This window comes from Aedes albopictus, chromosome 2, assembly GCF_035046485.1.
Source record: "Aedes albopictus strain Foshan chromosome 2, AalbF5, whole genome shotgun sequence".
Classification (NCBI taxonomy): domain Eukaryota; kingdom Metazoa; phylum Arthropoda; class Insecta; order Diptera; family Culicidae; genus Aedes; species Aedes albopictus.
The window spans coordinates 103,920,624-103,937,781 of record NC_085137.1 but is presented as its reverse complement, the minus strand read 5'-3'; the positions used below and the strand labels follow the sequence as shown (position 1 = coordinate 103,937,781).

General features: G+C 37.3%; 5 protein-coding genes across 6 annotated transcripts in view; 3 read left to right on the top strand and 2 right to left on the bottom strand.

Annotated features, from left to right (window-relative positions):
- LOC115255048 (tyrosine-protein phosphatase non-receptor type 13) overlaps positions 1 to 17,158 on the bottom strand; it is a 401,461-nt gene that overhangs the window by 90,811 nt on the left and 293,492 nt on the right. The window contains exon 3 of the mRNA XM_029852804.2: positions 16,998 to 17,023. The gene's annotated coding sequence lies outside the window, so the exon portion shown is untranslated. The remainder of the gene's footprint in view (positions 1 to 16,997; positions 17,024 to 17,158) is intronic.
- Positions 592 to 2,352, top strand: LOC115255058 (uncharacterized). The gene is made up of 2 exons (XM_029852817.2): positions 592 to 1,807; positions 1,874 to 2,352. Exons 1-2 carry the CDS (start codon positions 1,757 to 1,759, stop codon positions 2,231 to 2,233), a joined length of 411 nt encoding a protein of 136 aa, XP_029708677.1. The 5' UTR covers positions 592 to 1,756; the 3' UTR covers positions 2,234 to 2,352.
- On the top strand, positions 2,561 to 3,204 carry LOC109407716 (uncharacterized). The gene is made up of 3 exons (XM_029852822.2): positions 2,561 to 2,728; positions 2,793 to 2,933; positions 2,989 to 3,204. Exons 1-3 carry the CDS (start codon positions 2,624 to 2,626, stop codon positions 3,202 to 3,204), a joined length of 462 nt encoding a protein of 153 aa, XP_029708682.2. The 5' UTR covers positions 2,561 to 2,623.
- LOC115255060 (uncharacterized) lies at positions 10,030 to 10,704 on the bottom strand. Its single transcript, XM_029852819.2, has 2 exons — positions 10,481 to 10,704; positions 10,030 to 10,410 (listed from the first exon to the last, which is right to left on the bottom strand). Exons 1-2 carry the CDS (start codon positions 10,586 to 10,588, stop codon positions 10,195 to 10,197), a joined length of 324 nt encoding a protein of 107 aa, XP_029708679.2. The 5' UTR covers positions 10,589 to 10,704; the 3' UTR covers positions 10,030 to 10,194.
- On the top strand, positions 14,464 to 17,045 carry LOC109420512 (uncharacterized). Of its 2 annotated transcripts, XR_009997454.1 has the most exons (4): positions 14,464 to 14,620; positions 14,676 to 14,819; positions 14,883 to 16,431; positions 16,499 to 16,640. XR_009997454.1 is itself a non-coding variant. In XM_019694879.3 (3 exons), the coding sequence occupies exons 1-3, from the start codon at positions 16,384 to 16,386 to the stop codon at positions 16,918 to 16,920; spliced, it is 405 nt and encodes a 134-aa protein (XP_019550424.2). In that variant the 5' UTR covers positions 16,287 to 16,383; the 3' UTR covers positions 16,921 to 17,045. The 2 variants fall into 2 exon arrangements, 1 of the variants encoding a protein (XP_019550424.2); XM_019694879.3 differs by lacking the exons at positions 14,464 to 14,620; positions 14,676 to 14,819 and adding an exon at positions 16,705 to 17,045 and having other exon boundaries at positions 16,287 to 16,431; positions 16,499 to 16,639.

The window sequence follows — 17,158 nt, the reverse complement described above, 5'->3', positions numbered from 1 at the left end:
TCGGTGAAAAATAATTTCCGTTATTTTTCACCGATAAATGCCAATAAAACCACATAATAAAATAAGTTCAATGATACACTATGCACAGGGAGTCGAGAAAATTTTCCCGACCGGAACGGGAATCGAACCCGTCGTCTCCGGATTGGCGATCCGTTGCCTTAACCACTAGGCTAACTGGAGACCCAAGGGTACCGTAAGTATAATGTTTCCTTATCTATTTATCCCATTTAAGGACAAACTTCTTGAAATCCCAGTTCATTATTGTACCAGAACTTCGAATAGAGTCTTGCACCATTTGGGCAGGTGTACCTATTTTGGGTACTTGCAGCTATAACTAAGTCAATTTCAAACCAGTTGGTTTGAATTTTTGTATAGGATTAGATACTGTACGTATCTCACCGTATGCCTAAAATTAGGTATGAAATTGCCCAAAATAGGTACACTTGCTCAAATGGTACAATACCCAATGCACTTCTAGGGATAGTGTAATTTTTTATTTTATTCTTGCTCACTTGTAATAAGCTTAAGATAAGAAGAAATCCTGTGCAGGTTTGGTTTTTAAATAAATTTATGCTTTTAAAGTCGTGATTAGGTGCAACAGTTGACCGCCATCTTGGGACTCTAACGAGTCTATTCTTAATGACAATAACTGATTTTAACCTATAAGACTGATTTATGGCTTGTGCTGCAGAAAGTCCTTTGCGGGGAATCCTTACACATTCCATCGATGTCATTTATTGCAGAACTCGCACGAGCTGCAAAACTATTATCACTATTGCACATCTTTGAAAGAATTTTAATGAACCGCAGCAAATCTTCCCTGCCAGCTTCTTCCACAATGAACCAATAAAGGTGGTACAATTTATTGTACATCCCTTCTTGCAAAATATTCTTGTAGCCATTAAGCGCACTCCCGGACCATCCAGAATGAGTCACCCCGAACAAAGCAACATACCAACCAACACCTGGATGCGCAAGCTAATCACTGGACGTAAATATCTGCCAACAAATAGTTTTACATTTACGAGCTACGAGGTTAAGATCTGGCATCAGGCAGTTATCGGCGGCCGTAAAAAACTAGACAGGCGAGTTTCGCATTCTGCTTGCGTCACGGTGAGAAGAAGTCTAGTAAAATTGAAATTGGATGCAAAACTTAGCCTGGAGAATGATGATTGGCGGAAGCCGTGCGAATTCCTCTCCCGCTTGGTTTGGGTGGAAGAGGTTAAGTTTTGGATAAATTTGGAAAACTAACAACGAGATGGTCTACAGTCAGATAAGGGAGCAATTTAAGTCATTTGCTTTTTTATTACCTTGAACAGCGCTAACGAAATGCCTATAAAATTCAGGAAACGAATGTTATGTCCATAATCTATGCTAACGATCTGAGCAATCAAATTATTTAATTTATGGCAAATTTCATGGTGGTGGTATGACACGTTTTATTTTATTTCATTTGAAAAGTATGATGAAAAATCTAATTCTTAATTAAAAAGCATGCTGTGCATAAAACACTTCCAAGTAATTGTAGACAAAACTCAGCAAAAGCAGATGCAGAAAAAATGTCGGAATCAATCAACTCACAAGAACTTCTCATGAGTTAACGTCATGCGATGATACCACAATATCAATAATGCACATGCAGATTCAAAGGTTGATGAGTTTGTGCGCCTTCTGAAGCATATAAAACATTCATGCATTTGCAATTCATAAGTAGTTTATCAGTTGATCTCTATTGCCGAAGATCTACCTACGAGAAATGCAAATCTTTACACTGGTATTTGGAATGTGTGTGGTGGGATCCTCATTTGTAAGTTTTCACAAAACATTAATAACCTCATCTGAAGAAATCATATTAAACCCCAATTTTCCACAGGCTCACCTAACACAAAAACAACACGAAACGATCAAGGACATCGCAATCGTATGCGCCCGAGAGTTGGAAATCACATTGGACGATGCTTTCCTACAGCCGGGGTCTTACGAAGGAGTCCTTTTCAAGGACGACCGGAAGAATAAACAGTTCATCGCGTGCTTTCTGACCAAGATGGGTGCAGTGTCAGCAGATGGCAAGATATTGGGCGACAAACTGTTGGAATTCATGACTGAAGATCATGACGATTCCAGCCTGAAGAGTACCATTGAGAAATGTGTTGCGGTGGAAGGCGATACGCTGGAAGATAGGGCGTACAATTTTCATAAATGCTTCTGGGAAGAACGAATGGATGAGCTTTGAATTGCAGTTCAAGATTGCGAAGTGTTACCTAAACTTATAGAATATTGATAAATTCTACAAAAACTATAATGATAAACGAAAGTAAAACTTACATTATCATTTTTTTACATTTTTTACAAAAAATCATATTATTCAGTTCGAAATTGATTGCAGAAAGTACCTGAATGTAACGCCCCTGTCCACATGGATTCACATCCTTCATTATCAATTTAATGATTTAATGATTCAATTATTAGTAAATCTGTGTTTTTCAATTTAATGTTGTTGCTGAACAGAAATGCCAATTTGCAGTAAAGCATTAATTGTTATTTTGGTAGTCCTTATCTGAATCGTCTTGCCAGGGCATTGCACCCCCACCTCATAATTTTTATTCTTTCGTTCATAGCATTGATGCTTGCTCAGTTCCAAAAAGACCATTTCCCGAAGCAGTTCGCAATAATGACTGGACACGTGACTTTCCTCCTTCTGGTGCTTACTACTTCAACAGTTTATGGTGTAAGCTGCTCTGATTTTGCATTCGTCTTCGTAAAATTAACATCAATTCCATTTCGCCTTCCAGTCAATCTATACCAAAAGCCAAGTAAGAGAAATATTCTCCGCCGGTAAGAAGTGCATGCGAATTCTCAACATCCCTCTTGAGTCGGATATCGTTGAACGGGTGCTATATAATCGAGATGTAGTGAAGGATGAAGAAACTTTGGTGAGTTTAACTAGCCAGGAAAACTAAGCTTTCTTAACGGTTTCTTAATTTTTAGAAATACTTCGATTGCGGTACGAAAAAGCTAGGCTGGGTCGACAACGAGGGGAACCTTGAGATATCATCGATGGTTGAGTTCTTTTCGCGAAACATTCCCCGGAAGGAGGTGCAAGATGTACTGGAGAAATGTAAGATTTCTTTTGACGGTGCCAACGTAGGGGAGAAAATGTTTAACTACCATCAGTGCTTTTTTGAGAAGAAGAAGTTTGGATGAGTTATATAAATAAAGTTTGTAATATATCTTACTTCTTTTTGACGCCCATGACTCTTATTTAAAAAAAAATCCATGACAGTTTTGAAAGTTCACGTGTTTTCAGATCAATGTTACCATTACTGTGTATTTTATTCAAATTCATGAACATGTTTCAACGTGTCGATGGTGAGTTTTTTTTTATTATGAAAATTGGAACAAATACCCTAAAATAACGAAAAAACAGTTTAAAAAATCTTTGGAGGAATTTCCCAAGTTACAATGACAGCTGAACAAAAGCTTATTCAGCCAAAATTTTCTAAATCAAGCTTAACAGCGGCTTATTCATATATTGTTCAACAATAATGTTGGTTGGGTTGTACTTGAAAAAGAGAAACTCAGGCTGTTAAAAAAAGTGTCAAAAGAGGTTTCAGTGGATGCAAGGAGAATAAAGGGTGTCTCATGGAGATTAAGGAAAGGCAAGAGGAGAATCAGAAGTATTTTTGATGGGAAGAAAATTAGGTCTCATGAAGCTTTAAAGGATGACAAAAGGGGGTTGAGGTGCTTCAAAAGGAAGGTCCATGGGGGTGTTGGGCAGGTGGTTAAGGGGCAATCCCTCAATGGCGAGCTTTCAGGGGCTTTGAAGGTATTTAAGGGACAAAAAGGGTCTCAAGGGCCGAAGTGGCAAGCTGAGGACTTTTCAATAAATGTTAAGGCGAGATACAACGGGGGCTCGGGAGTTTTAAAGAGAGACAGACATGAAGAGGATAAAATAGCGTCCCAGAGGCATTAGCGTAAGCAGCTTTTTCTTTTTTACTCGCTCTCCTAAGCAAACTTGCTTTTATCATGTTTGTATAGAAGATACTGTATGAGAAAAGGCTGCCTATGCAGGAGTGCTCAGTGGCATTTACATGGCATTTTGTGCACTCATCTTAAACGTCTTTGAAAACTCCTTCGTCCCCTTTACAGCATTAAGTCTTTAACAAACCTTAACAAACCAAATCGAAGACTGTAGATAAATAAATAAACAAACCTCCACTCCACTTGAACATCTACTGATGTGATGCCTCACCACGTGGTTTCGTGTTATTCATTTACCTGGAATCCCTTGAGAGTTGATTTTCTAGTCACCAATCTCCTCTTGAATGCTCTTTAAACCTTCCTTGCCTCCTCCTGTTAGCCACTCATAGCGCCCTTCATAAAACCCATGAATCCCGTTGGCTCTCCCCCTGAACCTTCCTCAAAACCCTTACAACAGCCCCTTTAATCCTCAATGAAAGCATAATATACGTATTATTAGGAATAGAAATTGATCGACTGTAGAATTGTATTTCTAGTTTTACAGCTATGTAGTCTTTATTGAACTAACGACGTTTTATGTAATCCCAACGTTTCGACACTTGGTGGGCGTCTTCATCAGCGGGTACAAAAATTTAATTTATTATTTGCTTGATTGGGATACGACTGCGATGACTTTGCATCGGAAAAAAAAATATTTATTTGAATTATTTGTGTGAACAAATGTTTGGTTTGTGTGATTTACAAATTAGACCACAACTACAACAACGCCAACACAGAAATAGCCTAGATATCACTAATAGAAACGACGAAACCACTTATTCAGCATTGCTTTAAGACAGATCAAAGACTTAATCTAGAACACACACAAATTATAGAACATTGCCACAGTCAATCCACCACACTACCGTTTTTGGAGATGTGTCACATCACAAACACAGACCATATAGTCAATAGACGACAGACTCAGTACGACATACGCAGCAGTGTTGCATGACATTAAAAGTAAAAATGAGCGAAATGAAATCACTAGAGCTAGTATACACTCCCGATCAAAAGTTTGGGGTCACCCCTTCAAAAACATGTCATGTTTTTGGACCCATATCTCCGCCAATTTGCGTCCAATCCCAAAGTCAACCCAATTTCCAGCGAAACTGCCGTAAGTTTATATCCATTTTTTCAGAAAATTTGGCAACTTTAGGTTAAGTTTACATACAAATATTTTTGAAAAAGTTTCATTTAAATGATGTTTAAAGTTTCTTTAACTGATTGTCTTTTGAATGAGACCTAGGGTTTTGGAATCGGATGCAAATTGACGGAGATATGGGCCCACATATATGACATGTTTTTGAGGGGGTGACCCCAAACTTTTGATAGGGAGTGTAGATGAGAAAGAAACAATTTCTCTAATAGGGCACGGTAACCAATTCAGTTAAGTTAAGATAAAGAGAGAGTGAAATCTGTTATAAATAAAAAATACGCCATTGCTGGTACAAGTTGGGTGGTAAAAAAAGTGAAAGCTTGTAAAGTGTAATATTTCAATAGCAGATTAATGAGAGTACCAACAATCATCATACCCGACAGTTATAGTTAGACAAAACATTAGACAAATAACGACATAAATATTGTAAATCACAGAAACCAAACATTCTCACACACAATTATTCCAAACAAATTATTAATTTAACTCGGATTTTGACGGCTACGCAGTCTTGTTAAATCAAAACGAGTTGTTATCTAACCCGACGTTTCGACACTTTGGATGGTGTCTTCTTCAGGGGAAAGATACGTATTTCGTTTTTTGTTTATATAAATACGTATCTTTCCCCTGAAGAAGACACCATCCAAAGTGTCGAAACGTCGGGTTAGATAACAACTCGTTTTGATTTAACAAGACTGCGTAGCCGTCAAAATCCGAGTTGCACAGAATACAGTCGATTCTCCCCCATCTACATTATTAATTTAATTTTAGTACTCCCTGAGGAAGACGCTCACCAAGTGTCGAAACGTTGGAATAACATGAAACGTCGTTAGTTTAATGAAGACTGCGTTGCCAAAAAACTAGAAACATATTATTAGGGTGATTCAATTTGCACACTTTCTGACCCATAAGACCGCCATTTGACCAGTCTTAACCTATCTAAGTTACTTTTTTGCTCTCCTGGGACCCACTGACAAACAAGGTAATGGAATAGGTAGCAACCTCACATGTCCAGTGATAGGGTGAGACTGAAAGCTCCTTGCGTGCCCCATAAGCTACTACAATACAGCACAACCAGCTCAAAAGAGGCGAGTAGGTACCATCGGTTGTGTGTTGCGTACTTATTTTGCCGTGTGCTTCCACTAGAGGTCTGTTGCTCTTCTACAGTATGCACTCTCTTCATACTTGTCTCTACGCAATAATGTTTCAGGAGCATTTCCCAGGAGATCCAAGGGGTTAAAGAGGAGGGATTTCAAATGTGTTTCTGTGGTGCTATTTATAAGCGCGCTTCAATGGGTTCCAGGAGCATTTCATTGGGTCTCAGAAGCATTTCAGGGGCAATTCAAGGGGCTTTTCGATAGTGTTTCTGGAAAGTTTTATGGCGTTTCAGGGTATTCCAAGGGGTTTAATAAGTGTTTTGAGGGGCTTAAAGGGCGTAACGGGCGTACAGGGAGTTTCAAGGGGTTGAAGGGTGTTTTCATGCAGTTTCGAGGGGATTCAGAAGTGAGATTTCAGTGGGATTAAATCTAGGAGCCGTCGCGTCGTGCGTTGAGTACACGCATTGTGAATAAAACACGCTTGTGCTTCACAGCGTGAACGTGATGTCGCTGTGGGTTATCGAAGACGCAACTGCTCGATGATTAAGGGATTTTGGGGGCATTTCTGAAGCGTTTAGGGTGTTGCAGGGGATGGGGGAGTGTGTTTGGGGGCTTTAGAGTTTTCAGGTGGTATCAGAAACACTTCGGCGGGTATAAATAGAGTTTTAGGGGATTTCCTAAACGTTTAACGAAATTTCAGAGACTTAAAAGCGGTTAGGCGATTGAGTTTAAATAGCTTTAAAAGGTTTCGTGAGCGTGTCAGGGGTTTACGGGGATTTTCAGGGGAGTTTCAGGGAGGTCCAGGTAGCGTTTTAGAGGGCTTTAGTGAAATTTCAGAAGCGTTTAGTGAGTTTCTTGGTGTTTCAAGAGATTTCTGGGACATCCAGGGAGTTTTAAGAGCGTTTTAGGATCATTTTAGGATGTTTCAGTGGGCTTTCCAAAAGGGTTTCAGGTTGCGTTTGGGCGTTCAAGGAGTTTAGTGACGTTTTAAGGGATTTTAGAGTTTTGAGAGCGTTTAAGTAATTTAAGGAGCGTTTCAGGGGGTTTCACGGGTATTTCGAAGCGTTTGAAACCGTTTAATGCCGGTTTCGGAAGCGTGCAGGGGGTTACAGTGAGTTTCTCGGGGGTATTCGGGGATTTGTAAAAATGAATCTTAGGGGCGTTTTAGGACGTTTCAATGAATTAATGGATGCTTTAGATTCGTTTCAGGGGGTTCAGGGGCTTTTGAAAGCGTTTTCGAGGGTTTCAGGAGTGGTTCAAGGAGGTTTAAAGTGATTTGAGAGGCATTTCTGGACAGTGTTACGGAGTTTCGTGGCACTTTTAGGAACGTTGAAAGGAGTTACAGCCGTTTTAAGTGGTATCAGGACCTTTTCAGTGGATTCCGAGAGGTTTATGGAGTCCTTCAGGAGATTCAAGGGAGGGATTGCGCGTGTTTCGACGGGGACGAAAGCGGTCTTCAGACGACATCAATATATTGATGGTTTGAAGAAACACATCAATATATTGATGCCATGTGAAGGCGCCATCAATATATAAAAAAATATACAAATATTAAGAGAAATCAGAAAAGTTTGATTTCGCGTTTCATTATTTCCCCTCAAGTATGTTTTGCGCGTGTCGCCGGCATTTGTTTTGGTCGGCATCATAAAAAATCGACTCTTGTGTGAGGCGATCCTGTGTGGATTAGCCGGGTCGGATTCGGTGAAAATATTGTCGAGAATTATTGGCAAGAAAAATATTGTCAATACTTCTGTCGTCTGGGGCCGGCTTAAGGCATAGCTTTCCAAACAATTGTTAGTAGACGTATGTTTCGCGACTCATCAGTGAAAATCGAGATAAAATGAACAGCTGATAACTGCATGCATTTTTGTACATTTTTCAAGTAAGCATGTGCTAGAAGTTTTTATTTTGAACACCTCTCTCATAAAAAGTACTGATTTTAATCACTTTTAAATATTTTTTCCTATTTTTAAATTTATTTATCTCATATGCATGAATATTTCAATCAAAAAACGAGTATATTTTACTAAGACATTTGAAAAAAAATGTTAGTTTTGTGTGTTATCTGGAACTCATCTGTTGATGTTTATTTCTATTTAAAATAATATATCTCGAGAGACAAATCAAACGGGTGCAATTGCAAAAAGGAAAAATGCAATATCCTTACAGAAATCAAACTCAAATTTTCCTAAAATTCCATTAGGTATTAGAACGCTGGCTTTAGAGATACATTATCCTTCTTTTGTGAAATTTGTAGTATGAAATTTTGTTGCTTCTGAATTATGCTCCTGAAATTTCAAAAAATTATGCGAACTTATTTATTTGCTGATCCATACGACTTTATCAGAATTAGAAATTTTCACGCAAGCCCAGAATTTGGAAAAGACCACTCAAGCAGAGCTATTTACTAGCGAATTGGCAAGTTTTTGTAAACTAATATTTCTTTCTAATTGAAAAGAATCCTTGGAATAAATGAATTCAATTTCAAAGAAAGAATTAAGCTCCCCATGTAACAGTAAAATTTTGAAAATCAAAAATCCTAAACTGTCTCTTGCGACCCCCTGGATAAAAGTCGGCTGGGGGGCGCGACCCACAGCTCAGGAAACCCTGGTCTAAGGCGTCTAACTGTTTTCTTTTTTAAATGAGAGAACCGTACCGCACAGCGCTCATATTTCTTATCATATTTTAAACTAAGGTAAGGGCAAATATGAGAGCATTTGATTAAGAAGTGTATTCATATCCTAGTCCCGTGGTTTTTAAAGCATTTCCCCTTAAACTGTGAGCTCGTAGGCAAGGGGCTTGGATGGCTTCGGTGAACAATACCTAGTTGGTTAAAAACACTGCTTAGTCAAATTTGAAGCACTGCATCTTTGTTAATAATAAACATGTTTTGGAGTCATGCTGACCTCTGCATGCTAGTGGTTGTAAGGTTTTAAGCTGTTACCTGTGATAAGTATTGTTATTATTTCCTATCATTTTTTTATTACAATAACAACTGAAACAAAAAATGCTGATAATCGAATATACAGAGAACATTTTTCGTTTATTGCTTACTGATCCACCATCTGAAGCAGTTCGTAAAATGTCCAGAGCATTGACCTGCTTCCTATTGGCGTTAGCTATTTCATCTGCCTGCTGTGTAAATTACAGAATTTTCGTGATCACATTTTGTTTTGTTGTTTTACCTACGTTTTGTTGTCCTTTCAGACGACCTATACCAAAAGTCAGATTAGAGAGATATTTAGCGCAGGCAAAGAATGCATGCGAACCCTCAACATCCCGCTTCAGTCAGATATCATGGAACGGGTGCTGTTTAACCGAAATGTTGTCAAGGATGACGAAACTTTGGTAGGATAAGCCTCCATGAACCATGGTTTGCATTCATAAAATTCCCATTCCCATTTTTTCAGAAATACATGGAATGTGCCTCGAAGAAAATGGGATGGATAGATAACGAAGGAAAGCTTGTGATACCACCGATGATCGAATACTTTTCCCGAAATGCGCTCCAGAAGTACGTGGAAGAGGTACTGGAACAGTGTAAAATATTCTATGAAGGCACCAATGTCGGTGAGAAAATGTTTAATTATCATCAGTGCTATTTTGAGAACAAGAAATTTTGAAAAATTGTCCTGATAATAAATATATGTTTACTGAGTAGTAAACAGTGCACATTTTATAGAGATTTGGCTTTCACAGGGAGCTTCTTTTATGAAAAAAGTAGTATAAACTTTAACTGATTGTGGATATCACAGAAGTTCCAATTAGGTTTCTTCTTTTAAATATTTCACTAAATAATATAACTGAATGAATTCAGTTGATTGCAAGTTCTTAGGATTAAGCGTTTAAAAAATGTTTGTGTATATGGTTGGAAGTTTTATTTATTTGTTTCTGTAACATGCTTCATCAAACGGACATTCAAAGTTCAAACGTCAAGTGATCGAAGAAACAGCGGATATAGTTGTACGCTTTGTCTTCCTGGGTGGCACCTGTTGGACGGAAGCACTTATTCAGTATGGATCGCACCTTCACCGGATCGTACTGCTGTGCCATAAAATTCACTACCACATCGCGATTGATGACGCCATCGGATTCCCATACGTTAAATTCAACCAGTAGACAGTTGATAAATTCCTGAGGATTTTGAAAATGATTGAAATGGTAGACCTCATATCATGTGCAGAAGGACATTTCAACTATGTACCTTGGTTGTAGGATCATCCGAAAAATTCCTATTGTAGATGACCCGTTCTACCAAATCTGACTCGTAGGAGATGTTAAGCTGATTGTAGCACTTCTTGGTCACTTTCATTATCTCCGCAAGTTGAACCTTGTTGTAATCAGCCTATATAAAATAATGAATATTTTAAATGCAATATTATTCGATCAAACTATCTGTAATGACCCAATTATATGTTTTGGGTTTTCAGTCGATGAGAATTAATTAAGAAAACAACATCTTACCGAACAAAGAGCGAAAACGCTGGCTACAATCAGCAAAGTGACCTTCATTGCAACTCGAAGCTGGAGACTGCACACTTGTGAAATTTTTGCGACCTGCAAAGTTCGCTGAACGAATATCAACTGATAACATAAACAGAGTGAATTCTGCCTTTTGAAGGTATGGCCTGAATGAGATTTCGAGTGCTGGATTCCAAATATATTTGGCTCTGGACGAACGACAGGGTGAATCTTCAATGGATGTCATTAATTACACTTTAAAATGTTTTGTTTTTCAATATAACACATTCAATCCTGAATTGTCTGTTCGGTACTTTTTAGACGAAAATAGAATTCATAGAATAGATTTCAGTAGCTTCGGTAATCGATTTTACTGAGGCTCATCAACTGTCAAAAACGTGTGCAAAATGTAAAACAATGCATCCAAATACAGTTTTAGAAGATTTTTAGGGAATTATACCTTAAAACGAATATTACTGGTTATAGATTTTAAATCAAATGCTACACGAGCTTATTAAGACGATTTATTCTGTAGAAATATTCTAACAAAATGTTTTTCGGAGATAAATTTTGAGGTAATAATTTTTCTTTCTTCTTGCTCTACACATCCTCTAATTATTAAATGAAGGGGGATAATAACATAAGGCTGAATGCACAAAAGGCTGAAGCTATAGAATCGTAACATAAGGCTGAAATCACATAAGGCTGAAAACAAAAAAGTCTGAAAGTACATAACCCCATGAAATGAGTTATAAGTTTGGGTTAAGTCAAGAGAATAATTATGTATACAAAAAATTACAAATCCTCTCTTTCTTGGCGTAACACCTCAACAAGAATAATGTCCGCTTCTCAGGTTAGTGTTTTATGACCACTTCCACAGTTATTAACTGAGAGCTTCTTTGCCAATAACCATTTTGTATTCTGTTTAGCGGGCAAAAAGACACTGTATGCCCAACAAAGTTCATCACGAAAAGATCCTGGACTGACTGGGAATGGAATCAGTCACTCTCAGCATGGTCTTTCTGAATTCCTGCGCACTTACCGCTTTGGCATTATGAGTCAATTACAATTACACAAAATGTGAATGGTATTATTTGAATAGGCAATTCCTCCTTCTTTAAACAAAGGATTTTCTTCCGAGTTATGCGGTTGTAGTGACTGTTAGCATTATAGTTGCCAACAATATCATCAAAGGTCTTCTCTTCTTTTCAAGATAGTCTATTCTTTAGAGAAATATTGCAATAATCATGTGGCTGATCAATAAAGCATAACATGGATTTGAGAACGGCTGTTTTTCAATCGGTGGCGTCGAATATCATTTCAGCCTTTTGTGGTTTTAGCCTTTTGATATTTTCAGCCTTTCGAGTTTTATCCTTTTGTTATTAAGCCCTTCGTTATTGCAGCGTTTTGTACGTAACGCGTTGAAGGTCTTTTTTTTGCTGGCTATCGCATGGCTAGCATAAGAGAATTTTCAGTTCCAAACACGGAAATACCATTTTTGACTCGATATTTTTTAATTTGAATAAGATTTTTTTCATCATTTACATTTGCATCAATACATAACCATTTTGCCTCACCTATATTTTGAGAAGGGCGTACAAAACACAACCTAATTTTTTTCTTTAAAAATTGTAACTCAAGAACGTTTTTTTGGATTAAAATGATGCCTTCTGAGAAGGATATTTAAAGAAAATAAATAAATACATAAATACATTTTGAGTAATATTCATCGCGAAACTATGTTAGATGTCACATAATTTAAATTTTCCTAAAACATTACCCTTCGTTTTTTAAACATTTTTCTAAAGAAAGCTGACTTCTAGCCTCAAAACTTGCTAAGTATCCCAGAACGATAAAATGCTTCAACCTATTATTTTCTCTAATTTTTAGTTTTTGCAAGAAAAATGTATTTTAAGTTTTCGATGTTGAAAATAGAATATACGTACAAGTACAAATGAAAAACTATGCATATAGTTTTCGAAAAACAATACATATTTTTAAGCACAAGGATGATAGAGTACAAAGATGGTCGCCATGATGGCCGCCTTGCACTTTTCTCAAATTTTCTAGACCACAAATCTGGAGAAGCACCAAATAACCAGTTTTTTTTTCTGGAAAAGCTGAGTAGCAGTTTCACCAATGGTTGATGAACCAAACATTTTGTTCAAATGTTTAATCTGCCATGGAAATAAATTATAAAAATTCAGCGATTCTTAAACGACATTTTTTTACCGGGTCAAAAGTGAATCGGTAAAATTAATCGGTTCGGTGGAATTAAAATTTCTATTGTTCAATTCACCTCTTACTCAAAAAATCTGTTATCTCCATTGGTTCTTTTTTGAGCGTTGGAGGGTTAAGGGTTGTAACCAGAGATGCCGGATATACAGATTCTGTATTATACAAATTTTTGACCTTCTATACTATACTCTGTGTGTACAGAAAAATACAAATTTTCAAAATGTGACGCAGATTTCTCCAGAAAGCATAACATTTGAAGTTAATTATAAGAAATTTAATGAAAACCTAATAAATTGCTGCTTAAATTTAAAAAAAAATATGAAAATTTGTTCATTTTCACACATGTTTTAGAAAATATATACCAGAAAAACCTTAAAACAGTCAAAAAGTATTACATTTATTTTTAGTTTCTAATGAAATCTAAGACTCTCGGTGTCTACTATTCTCTCAAATACGGCGATACAGAAAAATCTGTATTGATACAGATTTTTGATAAAAATAATCTGGCATCTCTGGTTGTCACGGTTGTAAAAATAGTTTTGAGAATTTTCCATAAATTGGAGAATGCGATTACTTTGTAAAAACATCTATAAAACTAATTTATAGAGATCTGTTTGCAAAATAACTTATTTATATAGGGCATTATGGGGTAAAATGGGCCAATACTTAGACTTGTCACAACATGACCCCATCATCATTCAGGGCTATAGAGCTGATAACATATTACTTGTCCAATCATAAGCTAAAATTATTGCAGCATTTCAAGATATAGACGTTATATTCACCAATACTACTAATATAGGGTCTCCAGTTAGCCTAGTGGTAAAGGCTATGGATCGCCAATCCGGAGACGGCGGGTTCGATTCCCGGTCCGGTCGAGAAAATTTTCTTCTTCTTCTTCTTTATGGCTCTACGCCCACACTGGGACTTGGCCTGCCACGCTTCAACTTAGTGTTCTTTGAGCACTTCCACAGTTATTAATTGAAATTGCCTGCCATTTCATGAATTTGTATATTATGAGGCAAGTACAATGATTAACTATGCCCAGGGAGTCGAAAAAATTTTCCCGAACGGAACGGGAATCGAACCCGCCGTCTCCGGCGTTGCAATGGTACTTGAAGAAATTTTCAGAAAAGGTCTCATTGAAAAAAAATCTTGAAGTACTGTAGGTATTTTAAAATCTGTCATGATATTTTGATAAAGGGTTTTTTTTAGACTGATTCCAAATTTTCTTCGGCCAGATGATCAGTAATTGATAGCATTAATTTGTCGCAAACTCGAGTTATAACCAGCTCTTTCAATTGGGCTCGCCCTAACACGAAACAAAATTCAAAAATGCATTCGAATGCTCTACTAGTGCACGCGTTCCAAATTTGATTAACAATTATCAATGAAAAAATTGAGGCCAGCTAAATTCGTATTCAAAAAGTGCAACAATCTCTCGCGAATAATGCAGTGCCGAGAAGAAAACATCTCTAGGTGTGTTATCAGCTTAAGTTCGCCTCCTCGTGGTTCTTGTGGGGTGTCATGCACTTTTGGCAGTGCGAATCAGTTCTGTTCGATCCTTGCTGCAGACAAGTCCAGGAAAATGAAATTTTTGATTTCGATGGTTGTTGGCGTTGCTGTATTTGCCAGTCTGTGCTCGGTAAGATATCTGCCGTTTGAGAAAGAAATCTAAACTAATGTAATTTGAAATTTAGGCTGAATATAGCAAAAAGGAAATTAAAGGAATTCTCAATGGTGCTAGGGAGTGCGTTAGCCAATTGAAAATCGGACCGGACGCATCCACTTTCGTTCAGGGTGTCATGTACAACCGGGATGTTAAGAATGATATCAAAACTAAGGTTCGTCGTGAAGGTAATCCTACCAAAAGAGATAAACGAATTTAACGTACATTTTATTCGCAGAAATACATCAAATGCGTAATGGAATCAATGGGACTGGTGGATTCGGAAGGAACCATCCAAACGCAGGTGCTCGTGGATTACTTCAAGGATAATTACGATGAACAGTTGCTGAAAAAGTTGATGAAAACCTGTGGACAGCCAGAGGGGGAGACCGTTGAGGAGAAAACGTGGAACTTCTACAACTGTTGCTTCGCCAACAAGGAATTTGACATCTGAAGGTGTTAGAATTGTTTTACTACATTTCAGTGTTTTAATATAAAATAATAAAAGTTTCACGTCACTTGCACTCAATAAACACGTTTTCATAATATATGAACATTTTCTACGAAAAACGCCCTACTCCCCCTTTTACAATTGATTACATCTTACTCATTATCTTCATCTTAACCTTCCTTTTGCATCACATTGGCAGTAGCTCGCTGACGTAGTGTACGGGTTGGGTCAAAAACGACCCTAATGTCAAGGGAGGGTAAAGCAAACTATAATCACTTTATTGCATACAAAATTCTTTGAGAATTTCAGAAAGATAGCATCGACAGACATCCATGAAAACATACAAAAAATATATCAGTTTTGAATTATAGTTTATTGAATTAAATATCTCATGAAGAGCAATTAAATAGAAAAAACTTTTTTGATAAACTATTCTGGTTAAATTAATGTTTAGTGGTGTTCTGTTTTACTTATAAAACAAAACGAAAGTCATAAACTTCTATCAATGACCAAACCAAAACTTGAAAACTTGAGATAGTAAAAGTAGAATTTGGAGATGGATTTTTAACTATTTATAAATGGTGAATATACTGCAAATCAAATATCTTGCATAGTAGTCAACAAATTTCAAATCCATCAGCACGAAATCGTTTTTGATATCTATAGATTGTTTAACCTAACACAATTTCTTTATCAGATTGATGAACGCCCTGAAGTGAAGTTGGGATGATATTCTTATTTTTTGAAGAAATTCCCAAAACAATATGGATGTTGGTTGTTTGGCATACGGGCGCTTGGTCGAAAATTGTACCTGTTTTCATTTTAATCGTTCATTTATCCTTCCTTTCAACATAGGCTATTCGAATAGTTTATGACAATAACATGTCATTATTTTTATCAAGTGTTTCTCCTTGTTCTAAACGTAGGCTACTCTTTCAACTTGCATTGTCATAATAATTATAGGAACCTAGGGTAATTTGTTCAGTAAGCCGTAACTTCAGAACGTTAAATTTTTAGAGATTATCATATCGATAAACTAAAACAAAATATACTATACCGTGATATGAAGGCCATGAAAAAGGCCGATTATATGAACCGAGAAGATGTAAATGCGAATGTTAAGAACCAAGAATACTTGAATTATGATTCGCAAGGGCAAGGAAATGCTTATTCCAATCATCCTACCAGTTCCAACCTCTGCTCAGAAGAGTATAAAACTGGTTTAGTTGGCCATCGGTTGTCATTACGTAGTTTGCCCTCAGTGCATCCGCATCGAAGAAGAGCTACTATGGCACGATTACTTCTGGTGCTCGTTTTCATTCTGCATGGTTGCTTGGTAAGCGCTTCTGAAAATTTTATCAACGTTGATAACCACAACAACAACAACAATAACCTCGTTTCAGGCGGAGTACAGCAAGTACCAACTGGACGCCTTCAAGGACATAGGCGATCAGTGTTATCGGAATCTGGCTATCCCCGATGACTCCGACCTCTTGGAACGTATCCAGTATCACCGGAATGTAACGGATGACCCTCTAACAAAGGTATGTTCAAATGATTTCATAACTCGTTGACGACAACTAACAAATACCTATAACACTCCTTCTAGGAATTCATCCTTTGCGGTCAGAAGCTTCTCGGATGGCAAGATTTGGAGGGGAACTTCCAAAATGAAGTGATAATTAAGTTCTTCAGCGACCGCTACGATGCCGAGCAAGTCAAGGAAGTAATCGAACAGTGTACCCTGCCCAGTGGAGAAACTTTGGCCGATAGAGCTTACGGCTTCTACCAGTGCTATTTCAAGCACAAGAAGTATGCGATCTGAGGTGGGTAATCCAACAGAAAGCGGTGCAGAAACGAACAAAAAAAAAAACGGGATTGGTCTTCCGATGTTTTACTTACCAATTTATGCATGGCTTCAAGATCATCTGAAATAAAATGAAAAACATGGATTAGTATCGTTTTGTTTAGTAAAAATTTGTGAAATATTAGCAGCCATCAGCGATACATTTTCTTAAGCCTATTGTTTGATTCAGTTTTGGTCTATGTTTGTGGGGAGTGGG